The 12,312-nt window shown below is 42.2% G+C and overlaps 1 protein-coding gene across 6 annotated transcripts in view; it reads left to right on the top strand.

The window, feature by feature from the left end:
* LOC104611048 (ATP phosphoribosyltransferase 1, chloroplastic-like) overlaps positions 1-12,312 on the top strand; it is a 36,511-nt gene that overhangs the window by 20,106 nt on the left and 4,093 nt on the right. For all 6 annotated transcript variants that reach the window (XM_010277963.3, XM_088902784.1, XM_088902785.1 and 3 more), the window contains exons 8-10: positions 3,103-3,204; positions 3,358-3,471; positions 3,548-3,628. In XM_010277963.3, coding sequence (XP_010276265.1) covers positions 3,103-3,204; positions 3,358-3,471; positions 3,548-3,628 — 297 coding nt within the window. The remainder of the gene's footprint in view (positions 1-3,102; positions 3,205-3,357; positions 3,472-3,547; positions 3,629-12,312) is intronic.

The following is a 12,312-nucleotide window of genomic DNA, read 5'->3' as shown; positions in this document are numbered from 1 at the left end:
GTTTAGCAGGTTCCATGCGGCGGTTCAACAGAAAGGATACAAGCAGTGTCAATTTGATCACACATTGTTTGTGAAAAGAGGGGAAGGGAAAATTGCAGCACTGATAGTATATGTTGATGATATAATTATCACTGGCGATTGGAAGGATGAAATTCAAAAGTTGAAGATTTTTCTTGCTACACAATTTGAAGTAAAGGATCTAGGTCCTCTAAGGTACTTCCTTGGAATTGAATTTGCCCACTCACAAAAGGGTATCTTCATTTCTCAAAGAAAGTATGTCCTAGATCTACTCCAGGATACAGGAAAATTGGGAGTGAAGCCAGTTGACTCCCCTATTGATCCTAACCACAAATTAGGTGACCGCCAAGGTGAACCTATCAAGGATGTGAAACAGTTTTAGAGATTTATAGGAAGATTGTTATATCTTTCTATGACCCGTCCCAACATTGCTTATGCAGTGGGTGTTCTTAGCCAGTTCATGCATGCTCCTAAGACCACTCATCTTGAAGCAGCAGAAAGAGTTCTCAGATATCTTAAGAAGTTCCCAGGTGCAGGCTTGTTGTTTCAAAAGCACGAGCATTTGAAAGTTGAAGTGTACATTGATGCAGATTGGGTAGGATCCCTGAATGACAAAAAGTCAACTAGTGGCTACTATACCTTTATAGGAGGAAATCTAGTTACCTGGAGAAGCAAAAAGCAGAATGTGGTAGCTAGATCTAGTGCTGAAGCTGAATATCGGGCAATGGCTCATGGAGTGGCTGAAATTATGTGGCTAAAGAATTTGTTGATTGAGTTGGGTTTTCCAATGGATAGACCTGTGACCCTATTTTGTGATAACAAAGCAGCCATAAACATTGCTGCTAATCCAGTGCTACATGATAGAACTAAACATATTGAAATCGACACACTTTATCAGAGAAAAGGTTGTCACAGGGGAATTGTGTACTCCTTATGTTAGCTCTAAAGATCAACTTGCAGACATCTTTACAAAAGGGCTACACCACTCTCGGCATCATGATTTATGTGACAAGTTGGGCATGATTGACATCTATGTCCCAATTTGAGGGGGGAGTGTTAAAAGCTGTTATTTATTTAAGTATAGTACCGCAGGGGTACTATTGTAATTCTACTCTTATTTTTTAGTTGTTGTCGCCCTAGTATATGTACAAACAAGCTGGCACCACCAGCTATCTTTTGGCTCTCAAATCTTTTTTCTCTCTTTTTTCTTCCTCTCTTCTTCTCTCCTGCATCACAGCACTGATAACACTGTTCAAGGGATAGCTGCTCTTCTGCATCTCCATAAGATCTTTCCTCTCTTCCTAGGTGGGGAGAAGAAAATGTTCAGGAAGATGCTTCCCAACTCGGAAGGATTTGCCTGCACCCAAAAAGAGAAAAGAACCCCAAATACCAATTAAAAATGAATAGGAGATTAGCAAATAAGAGGTAGTTTTTCCACATGTTTTACAAAGAAGACAGATATGTGGTGGCAAAAACCAGTTTGGACTCCTTCAAATTCTCACGAGTGTTGATCTACTAATACCTCATATCCCAACAAAAAGCTTGAATTTTGGGTGGAAATGGTCCTTGCCAAATTGCTTCAAGAGGAAATGTGGTTGGAGAGTCAAGAGTGGTGATTGTAAGTAAGGGCTTTGAAGAAAGGAGTAAGAGAATAACCATTGCGATAGACCATCCAAATTCTACTATCATCCCTAAAGGTACAAGGAATACATGTTTGTACATGTGGGTGTGTTAGGGGTGATGGGTATGAGTTGTTGCTTCTCTTGGGTGATTCCTTATCACATTTCTTGTACTTTCTTTTTTATTTTTAATAAAAATTTTCTTTTACTTAAAAGAAAAGGCACTTACCATCTCCATGGAAAACAAGGTTTCATGTTCAGTCAAGCCTCTCAACACTACTATCATTTTCTTCCAGATTCCTTGGAAAGTATTAATATTTTAGCTCCAGAAAATATGGACGAACTATCCTATAATAACCACATGATGAAAATGGGATGGAGCTGGATCGATGTTAGTGACTCTGTAAAGCACTTGCAGAAGCCTTATGACCATACACTAAGCCTTGATAGACCAAGTTTAAGACTACCCAAGACTGAGCACCAACCAATCTCTAATCAATATCCAACTCAATTTGTCCAATAAGGTCGCCATGTTTAAACAATGGAAAGAGTAGAAAGGTTTGGTAACAACAATAGGTCAAAGACTCCAACAAAATACTATAAAAACTCCTTTTGAACTTCAAATAATGGGATAAAAACTGTCATTAGGGGGGTTTATCTACAAATTTAACTAGGGTGCCTGACTACTAATACCAGTTCCACTCTCTCTGGCCTAGAACCAGCACAGGAATCTCCTTTCTTCACATCCATATGATATCCTAAACTCAAAAGGCAAAGATGTACAGCAATTACAAGTATGAGTTTATGACAGTAAGGTATTTTTTGAGTCCTTTATGGTGCAAATTTTGAAATTTATCAGCTGTTTGAACTTGTCATAGTTCTCTGTCTAAAAACAATACCCAGATGCCCTTGGAATTTTGTGGGTTATGTCATTATGATACTATCTCTGATGGATATAATAGCAATTGCTAAAATCATGCATTTGCTTTCTTTGAGAGCCCTAAACTTTCTCAGGACTGGATGGCATAGGATTTCATCCTATCCATTTTAAATATTTTTTCCTAAGAAGTATTTTTCTTGTTATTTGATGCTTGGCTACAATTCTAGCTAGAAAATCCTTTTGAAGGTTTATACTTATGTCTAGAAGCAATGTCTAGATGTTCTTGGACTTGGGTTATGAATTATGATACTGTCTCTGATGGCTATAATAGCCATTACTAAAGTCATGCATTTGCTTTCTTTGAAACCTCTGAACTTGCTCAGGTGGATTGGACTGCCTAGGATTTTGACATCCTATCCAGTTTAAATATTTTTTCCTAAGCAGTATTTTTCTAGTTGTTGTGATGCTTGGCTACAATTCCAGCTAGGAAACCCTTATGAGGGTTTATAACTGCATGTAGTTCATTGCAATGCCCTACTATTATCTCAACGAGATCTTTTCATTCTTTGGTTCTCATTTTCCCAGATGGGGATAGCAGATGCTATTTTGGACCTTGTAAGTAGTGGAACAACATTGCGTGAAAATAATCTGAAGGAAATTGAAGGTGGAGTAGTCGTACAAAGCCAGGTAAAACTCTTTTGCCTTTGCAATGATATGTTGTTGTTGAGGAGGTGGTTTTGTATTTCCACTGTCTGCACAGTTTTCTACACCTATTATGAGTTTTTCTTGTGTTTTTTTTTTTTTTTTTTTTCTTTTTCCTCACAAATGGACTTTTTGCAGGCTGTTCTTGTAGCAAGCAGGAAATCTCTGATCCAGCGTGAAGGTGTTTTGGACACTACACATGAGATTCTTGAAAGACTAGAGGCACATTTGAGGGCAAGCTATCAATTCACGGTAGGCATCTTTTGTTGCATGTGTGTGATATTTCTTTCCTCTACAAATTGTTGTCTATTTACAAATATAATTGTAGGTAGTTGCAAACATGAGAGGAAATAGTGCAGAGGAAGTGGCTGAGAGGGTTCTAAGTCAGGCATCGTTATCTGGGTTACAGGTTAGGCTTCACATTGAAGTTTCTGCATTTCAATTTTGCACCTAGAATTCATAATGCATTTTCTGTCTGCCTGTCTGCCCACCTGTTTCTTTCTTTCTCTTACATCGATTTTTCTGTCTGTCTCAAAAACTGATTGGAAACAGGAAATCAAGCCTTGAAATGTGAACCCACTGAACCAACTAGAATGCATAACCCAATTGCAAGGCACACAAGCAAATTTGTAGAATTTTATCTAGAGAATGGCCAAAAAAGTTCAGATCCCTTGTTCTATGGTGGTATTACCACTGTAGGGAACTTCATGGAACCCACATGGGATATGTTAGTTTCCTTTTCATTATGTCTCAGAGAAGCATCTTTTGTTAGTTATTCCTTTATTAAGAATAGGAACTTGGGAATTCTTTTATTTATTTATTTATTTTGATAAATAACAGAAATCAATTCATTAATCAGAAGGAAACACCAGCTGCTCAAAACAAATGGGCAGCGGGTCAAAAAGAAATAATAATTCCTTTATTATGTTTATAAGTTCTCTTAAGGTTGGAATTGCGAGAGATTGAATGTTGAAATTGCCTCCAATCATTTCTATACGTCTGATTCTAAGCCTTGTAAAATGATGCATAATTTATTTTGTATTTGATCAGCAAATTATGTATCGTTTATGGAATAAAAGTTTCTAGTATATTTGCTTTTTTGTGTGATGCAACTCCATTAACTTTTAATCTATGAACACATGTTGATGTCACCAAGTGAATGGGCTACTATTGCCATATCTGCCCACACAGAGACAGCAATAGATATGGACATCACCAGGTGAGGACACTTACAGATTGAATTTTGATGGCTGCTCCCTAGGAAGCCTGGGGCTGTTATGCTTGCAGAGAAGGTAATGGTATGATATGATTCTAGATTATCGGCGAAATGACCCAACACAATTAGGGGCTTCAAGGAGGTAATGATGCCACACTACTGAAGGAGCTTTATTGGTGAAATGACCCAGGAGTTATAAGACTTTTTGAAAGTCAGCCTTCGCAGTCCCATAGAGAGGGTGAGAGGGTGAGAGGGCGAAACAAAGAGAGGGTTGGTGAGAGGGTGAGGAACTGAGATGGGAGAATTTGTGGAGGTAGGCCGTTCGAAAAAAGTTTTGAAGATTGAATCTGAGGAGCTCCTATTTGAGGAACTGAGATTAAATGGTCAGCTGAGCTTGAAAATCAGGGAAGCAAAGAGAGGGATGGTGTTGTTAGAAGGTTTGGGGGTAATTGAAGGGCTCAAGGAGTTTGTGGAAGGTGCAAGTAACAAAGGCAAGCAAAATAGTTGGAAAGAGCTTCTCTCAGAAACTGGAAGAAGGTTTGTAGTAGAGTGTAAAAGAAACCTTAAAGGTTATTTTATATCTTTGACAGAATTCTTTGGCAAAGGAAGAAAGCAGATGGTCTGCCTACCAGAAGGAAAGAAGAGTCAGGGCTGGAAGGCAGTCCATGGGGTCTTATGTGAACTGCTGCAACACTTGGGTGCTAAAAGAGAAGAAACAGTAAAAAGGAAGATGAGCACTTCTACTAGTCTGGTGAGAAATAATAAGCAAGAGACTCTATTAGTGACAGCTGGGGCAGGCAAATACAGAATGGGAGTAAACACACAGAGAGGAGATTGGGAGAGTAAGCTGATAGTTAAAGCTTCAGCTAATATACTAGACTGGAGGAAAGTTGCAGATCTATTAATAGCAAGTTTAAAGCTGAAGAGTACATTTATTTTAACACCCTTTGAGAAGGATAAGGCTGTGCTGGATCTGCTGGAGAATAGAGTAGAGATTGAGGCATTAAATATCCGAGCTGCTCTTGGAAGCTTCACAGTATCAAGATGGTGTCCGGGATCAAACTCCAAAGATTTCTTTGTTGAAGATGGAGTGATGGTACGTCTCTTAGGTCTTCCCTTTAACTTGTGGAAGCAGGAAGTTGCTGAAGCCATTGCTTTGATGTGTGGAGGATCTTTAGGAGGTGCCTTTTGGGGAGACCTTTGTTCAGCCTCCATTCTATTGAATGGTGTAAAACCTGAGGAGATTCCTCGAAAGATTGAGGTGCTAGTTGAAGGGCTTTGCTATTCAGTGTGGCTGGCTTCATCCCATGAATCGGTGCTCTGGAAGGAGGCTCGTAGGGAGGGAGATGAGAAGGTTGAAGAAGAAGTACTGCGTGGCAAGAAGGGATTGGTTGATTCAAACAAGAAAAGATCTTTCACAAAAATGGAAAAACCAAGACTGGAGAAACAAAAGGGTAGCACTCAGGGGGTGGGTTTTATGCGTGTGGGAGCAGTGAACAGCCTGGAGGGTGGCAGGTCTTTTGCACAGGTTGTAACCGGCGCCAACTTGACCTGTTTGAACAAGGAAAAGGAGCCGGTCCAAGGAAGAACTGGATCTAGACCGGATAAAACCAAACCGAGTGCGTGTGACTCTTTTAAAAGTCACATGAGGCCGTAGTGGCTTAAAAATGGGCCAGAGCCAAAGCCCATTCGAAAAGTCTTGGGTGCGATTAAAGGCCCATTTGGGTCAGCGGGCCCGATCCAGTGGTTTAAGAAGGCGCGTGAGCCTTTAGTAACTCACGTGGCTGGGGACACGACTAAGATAGACAATGTTAATGGTCTATCATCGTCCCCAGTCGCGAGACAGGGGGGGGAACGCGCGCAGCGCCGAAAAACAGAGAAGTTGCTCGACTTGCGGTGGGTTTCTCGACGAAGGCTGAAGGAGCTTAGCCCCCTGCGACGCTCCTCAGAGAAGCCGAAGCCAAGTTATGTTAAAGGAAGACCTGAAGAGAAGAACGACAAGGATGAAGGCTGGGCGCAGTGCAGTGAAGGTGATGAAGACTCAGAGGATTGTTCGGTTGATGGTACTAGCTTGGGCAGTGTAAACGACGAAGGCAGTTGCGCTGGAGGTGACGTGGATGAGTGGAATATTGTAAGATTATTTCAGGGTGACGAAGGCAAGCGGTACAACCCGTTCCCAAGACCTCAGAGTGTGCAAGGAGGATCAGAAGGGGCAGACCGGGAGAACCGGAAGCAGAGCAGGAACACACCATCAAGGGGTGAACCAGGGGTAGAGTGGAAAGATCACCAGGGTGACCATAGGACAGAAGTACTTCCCGACCAACTCAGGGAGATAAATTTTTACCAACCTTTGGAACAAGAGAGGGAGGCAGGGAGCAGTCCTTTTCTAGCTTGTCCATCAGTCCCAGGTAACCAAGTGATTTCGGTTTGTGCTACTAATGTGTCTCCAGTGTCTTTGGTTCCAGATTCCGTTCCTGCTCCATGTCCTGTAGCCCATGATTATGTAGCCGAGCCAGCAGATGGGCTCTCCGAGGAGGGAGAGACCGGAAGGAAGGAAGGTGGGAAGGTGCCGGAAGGAAGGTTTAGGAGTGAAAAAGTCTGGGAAATTATTGAAAGAGTGCTTAAGGAAGTGGAAGGAGAGCTGATCTGGAGAGGGGAAGGGGAGGTAGGAAGAGGGGACGGGTTAGTGGAGAGGAGGGAAAGGAATGAGGGTAGAGATGGAGAGGACTATGAGGAGAGAGCAGGGTTGGAGGAAGGTAATAGGAAAGGGAGGGTGGATGGAGAAGAAAGAGTAGAGGTGGGACCAGAGGAGAGGAAGAAGGGGCAGGTGGATAGAGATGGAGGGGATCCTGTAGGAAGGGTAGGGCTGGTGGACTCGGTGAGAGAAGACATGTTAGTAGAATTTGTAGGGAAGCTAGGTTGCAGATTGAAAGATCTGAATGTGCTGAAAGAAAACTTACAGAAGAGGAAGGAGAAGATCAGAATAAAGAAGAGGAGATTGAGTGAAGTAGAGAGATTGAAGAGAGATGTAGAAGGTGATAAGAGGCTCGGGGTAAAGGGAGACAGGAGGAAAGGGGAAAGTAGTGGTAAGTGGCAAGGGGTTCACCAAGAAGCGGAATGAAGATTCTTAGTTGGAATGTGAGGGGAATTGGGAGTGCAAGGAAGAGGGCGACAATAAAAGAGGTAATCAGATGGTGTGACCCAAACATTGTGCTGCTACAAGAGTCTAAGAGAATGCAGTTTAATGATAAATGGGCAAGGAGTGTATGGAAAGCCAGGGGAATTAGCTGGGTGGCTGCTCCCTCATGGGGTGCTTCCGGGGGGATTGTAACAATGTGGAAGAAGGATGTGGTGAAAGGTCTGGAGGAGTTGATCGGAAAGTACTCGGTGTCTCTGAAGTTTAAGCAGCAAGAGGATGACTATACATGGGTGCTCACAAATGTTTACGGACCGAATGACTATAGAGAGAGAGGAGTTGTGGGAGGAACTGGCGGATGTTAGAGGGTTGTGGGATGGGCTGTGGTGCATGGGTGGGGATTTCAATGTGATTAGATTCTCGGAGGAGTCCAATAAGGTTAACCAGAGGGTGACAAAAAGCATGCGGAAGTTTAATAGTTTTGTGGATGCCTTTGAGCTTAAAGAGATTCCCCTAGCCCATAAGACGTTTACATGGTCAAACCTCCAATCTAGACCCATTTGCTCTAAACTGGATAGATTCCTGTTTTCTTTGGATTGGGAAGAACATTGGGGAACCTTGGCTTCTAGAGCTCTCCCAAGGGTGACCTCAGATCACTGGCCCATAGTATTATGTAAGGAGGAAAGAAGGTGTGGAGGTCCTACCCCCTTTAGATTTGAAAATATGTGGTTACGTCATCCAGGGTTTACTAACAAAGTGAGGGAATGGTGGCATGAATGTAACCCACTGATGGATTGGGAGGGGATGAGATTTCATAAGAAACTACAATTCTTGAAAGCAAGAATCAAGGAATGGAACTTGATGGAGTTTGGGAGGATAGAAGAAAGAAAGGGAGATTTGATGGATAAGATTGAAAGCCTTGACTCTAAAGAAGAAAGGGGAGAATTTGGAGAGGAAGACAATGATCTCAGGAGAGATTTGAGAAGACAGCTAGAGGATTGTCTGCACAAGGAGGAAATTAGTTGGAGGCAAAAATCTCGATGTAAGTGGTTGCAAGAGGGAGACAAAAACACTAGGTATTTCCATTCTCTAGTAGATGGTAGGAGAAGGAAGAACTTTATCTCCAAATTGGTAGTAGATGGAGTCGAGTTAGTACAACAAGAGGAGATTGCCAGGGCCTGTGTGGAGCACTTCAAATCTATTCTAAGAAGGCCTGTAAGCAGAAGGGTGTGGGTAGAAGGTTTGGACAGGCTAGATGTAGGGGTGGAGAACAGGAGAAGGCTGGAAAGAAGCTTTACTCTAGAAGAGATCAAGGAGGCTATGCTTTCTATGGATAGAACAAAAGCTCCAGGGCCGGATGGGTTCACAATGGCTTTTTATCAGGATTGTTGGGATATCGTGAAAGATGATCTCTTGCGGGTGTTTGAGGAGTTTTTCAGGAGTGGAATTATCAATCTGGGTGTGAACTCTACATTTATAGCTTTAATTCCAAAAAAGAAAGATGCATCCCACTCGAAGGATTTTAGGCCAATTAGCCTGGTTAATAGCTTGTATAAGATCATTGCAAAAGTGTTGTCTATGAGGTTGAAGAAGGTATTGCCCGATATCATTGCACACTATGAAGGAGCATTTGTGAGTGGGAGACAAATTATTGATCAGATTTTAATTGCTAATGAGAGTGTGGAGAACTTTAAGAGGGATAAGAAGAAGGGAGTGGTTTGTAAGTTGGACTTGGAAAAGGCTTATGACTTGGTGGACTGGGATTTCTTGAGGAGAGTTTTGACTAAATTTGGGTTTGGGGCTAGATGGTGCAAGTGGATCATGGGTTGTGTCAGGAGTTGTCATTATTCAATACTAGTGAATGGGACAGTGGTAGATTTCTTTCTAGCCAGTAGGGGTATAAGACCCTGTCTCCTTTCTTGTTCATTCTAATTGCGGAGGTTCTGGGGAAACTGATCCACAGAGCAGATGATAGGGGGCTCATTAGAGGCTGGAGAGTTGGGAGGGTGGAAACCCCCCTCACTCACCTACAGTTTGCTGATGACACGATTCTATTTTGTGAAGGCGGTAATGTGAGCTTGAAGTTGGTGATACAACTGTTTGAGCAAATGTCTAACTTGAAGGTTAACCTTGGGAAAAGTTGTATAGTGGGGGTGAACCTGGAGGAGGGAGAGCTAAGGGAGAGTGCTGAACTATTGGGGTGTGAAGTTTCGGGGTGGCCATTGAACTACTTAGGGTTGCCATTAGGTGATAATCCCATGCGAGAGAGCTTTTGGAACCCGATGGTGGAAAGGTTTGAAAAAAGACTGGTATCCTGGAAAAAGAACTACCTCTCTCTCGGTGGAAGAATTACACTAATTAAGGCCACGTTTGCTAACTTATCCATCTTTTTCCTATCGGTGTTTAAAATCCCAGTGAAGGTCGCTAACAGATTAGAGAAGTTTATGAGAGATTTCCTGTGGGAGCCAGGAGAGGAGAAGAGGGATCACAGAGTTAGCTGGGAGATAGTGTGTAGGAGTAAGTCTTGTGGTGGTGTGGGGCTTGGGAGTATCAGGAGAAGGAATATGACTGTTGGGGAAGTGGTTGTGGAGGTTCCCTATGGAGAAGGAGAAGCTATGGGCTAAAATAGTGGCAAGTATACATGGGCTGGAGGACACTGGAATCAGAGCTAGGACCACAAGCAACTCTCCTTGGAAAGCCATTCATGACCTGCTACCAGTTTTCTTCCCTAATATCAGGTATGACTTGAATTCCGGTAATTCCATAAAATTTTGGGAACAAACCTGGGTGGGGAGCGCCCTTTTAAAGGATCAATTTCCTTCTTTGTATGCTCTATCTGATTTGAAAAATGAGCCGATCTCGTCTTTCATCACCCCGTCCTCTTCCACTTCTGGGATTGGGTGGAACTTGGGTTTAAGAAGGGATTTGAGGGATTCAGACCTTGACAATATTTCGAGCCTTATTGCACTTCTTGATAATGTTGTCTTAGACCCCACTAGGGAGGACTCTAGAATTTGGACACCTACCCCCAATGGCATCTTCTCTTGTGCCTCGTTCTTCAAAGTCTTAAGTCAGTCCACCAGTCCTACCTTCCCCCCTTTCCCTGTTGGTGAGGTTTGGTGCAGAGCAATACCTCCTAGGGTTGGTAGTTTTTGTTGGGAAGCCTATCTGGAAAGAATTAACACTGGTGATCTACTCCAAAAGAAGAGACCCAATACTTGTTTGTCACCTCAGTGGTGTGTTCTATGTAAAGCGGATGGGGAGACTGGTTTTCACCTACTGGTGTCTTGCCACTTTGCGAGGTCAATTTGGGATTGGGCTTCCTCCTTATTTGGACGCAGTTGAAATCCTCCATTAGACTTGCAGGGCCTTTTCTCCCCCACCTTTTTCAGGTGGCGGATAAAAAGGGGAAGGATAATGTGGAGAGGACTAAGGGCTGCAGTATGTTGGACATTGTGGGAGGAAAGAAACTCCAGGATATTCTCAGAAATCCAAAGAGGAGCAGCAGATTTGAAGGCTATCATACATATTAGGGCGGTACAGTGGCTGAAATATTTGAAACTATTCACAGATTACACTGTAGATGACATGTTGAGGAAGTGGGGTGAAATTGCAAATTGCACACAGACCAAGTCAGTAATGAAAGTGGTTTGGACTCCCCCACCTAGAGGATTCTTGAAATTAAATGTTGATGGATGCAGTAGGGGAAATCCGGGGCAATCGGGGATTGGAGGTGTTTTTAGGGACGAAAATGGGGTCATCTCTGCCATGTTCTTAGGCCCAATTGGAGTGGGTGACTCCCTTAGAGCTGAGATCCTTGTAGTTATGGAAGGAGTCCGAAAAGCTAAGGAGTTGAACATCAAGAAACTCATAATTGAAGGGGATTCAGAGGTGGTGATAGGATGGCTGTCTAAAGATCAAAATGGGTTATGGAAGTATAACAATGAGAGGAAGAAATTCATGTGGCTGGTGCGGGAGATGGAAGTTAAGACATGTTGGGTTAAAAGATCGGCTAATTCCCTAGCTGACGGTTTAGCTAAACAAGGGGCAGAAAGGGATTCACTGTTTTGGGCCAAGATGTAAATTTAGTGTATTCTTTTCTCTTTTTCTTCTTTTTTCTTTCTTTTATGAAGCTCTTAGTGACTCTTGGAAGATAAGTGTGTTTATCTTCCTCCTGTAAATTTTCTACTGATGATTAATGAAAGTGTTATTGATCAAAAAAAAAAAAAAATGATATGATTCTATTCTAGGTGTTTTCTCTCTTTTGATGGTTAGATTATCCTCATTGGGAGTGTCTCTTGCTAGCATTCCCAGTTTTCAACCATATTCTTTTGGGAATGTATCTTCATCTGCTAGAGGTTTGGAAATATTCAGGACGACTTACCTTGCAATGGAAGAAGGGATAAAAGAAAGTTCTAAATTGTCAAATGGAAATAGGATTTCTGGCTTAATCACTTAGATGTTTGAGATTTTGATGGATATGCCATGAATAATACTCTATTCTTTGTATTAAATCATATAGAGGTTTGAGATTTTGACAGATAAGTCTCATGAGCAATGCTTTTTTAAGAAAATGTCTTCTGTGGTTTAGTAGTGAAGAGACAGTTCTTTTTTTTTTTTTTTTCAGAAAAGGGTAGTGATGCAGGACCTACAGAGAAAGCAGCACTAGTAGTAACTCTTCTAGAACTTACCAAACATCTTTTGGAAGAAGTGCTTTGGATGTTTGAGTATTCTTATTTTA

This window comes from Nelumbo nucifera, chromosome 4 (assembly GCF_055504915.1).
Source record: "Nelumbo nucifera cultivar China Antique chromosome 4, China Antique-T2T, whole genome shotgun sequence".
Lineage (NCBI taxonomy): Eukaryota > Viridiplantae > Streptophyta > Magnoliopsida > Proteales > Nelumbonaceae > Nelumbo > Nelumbo nucifera.
This window is presented reverse-complemented; position numbering and strand designations above follow the sequence as displayed.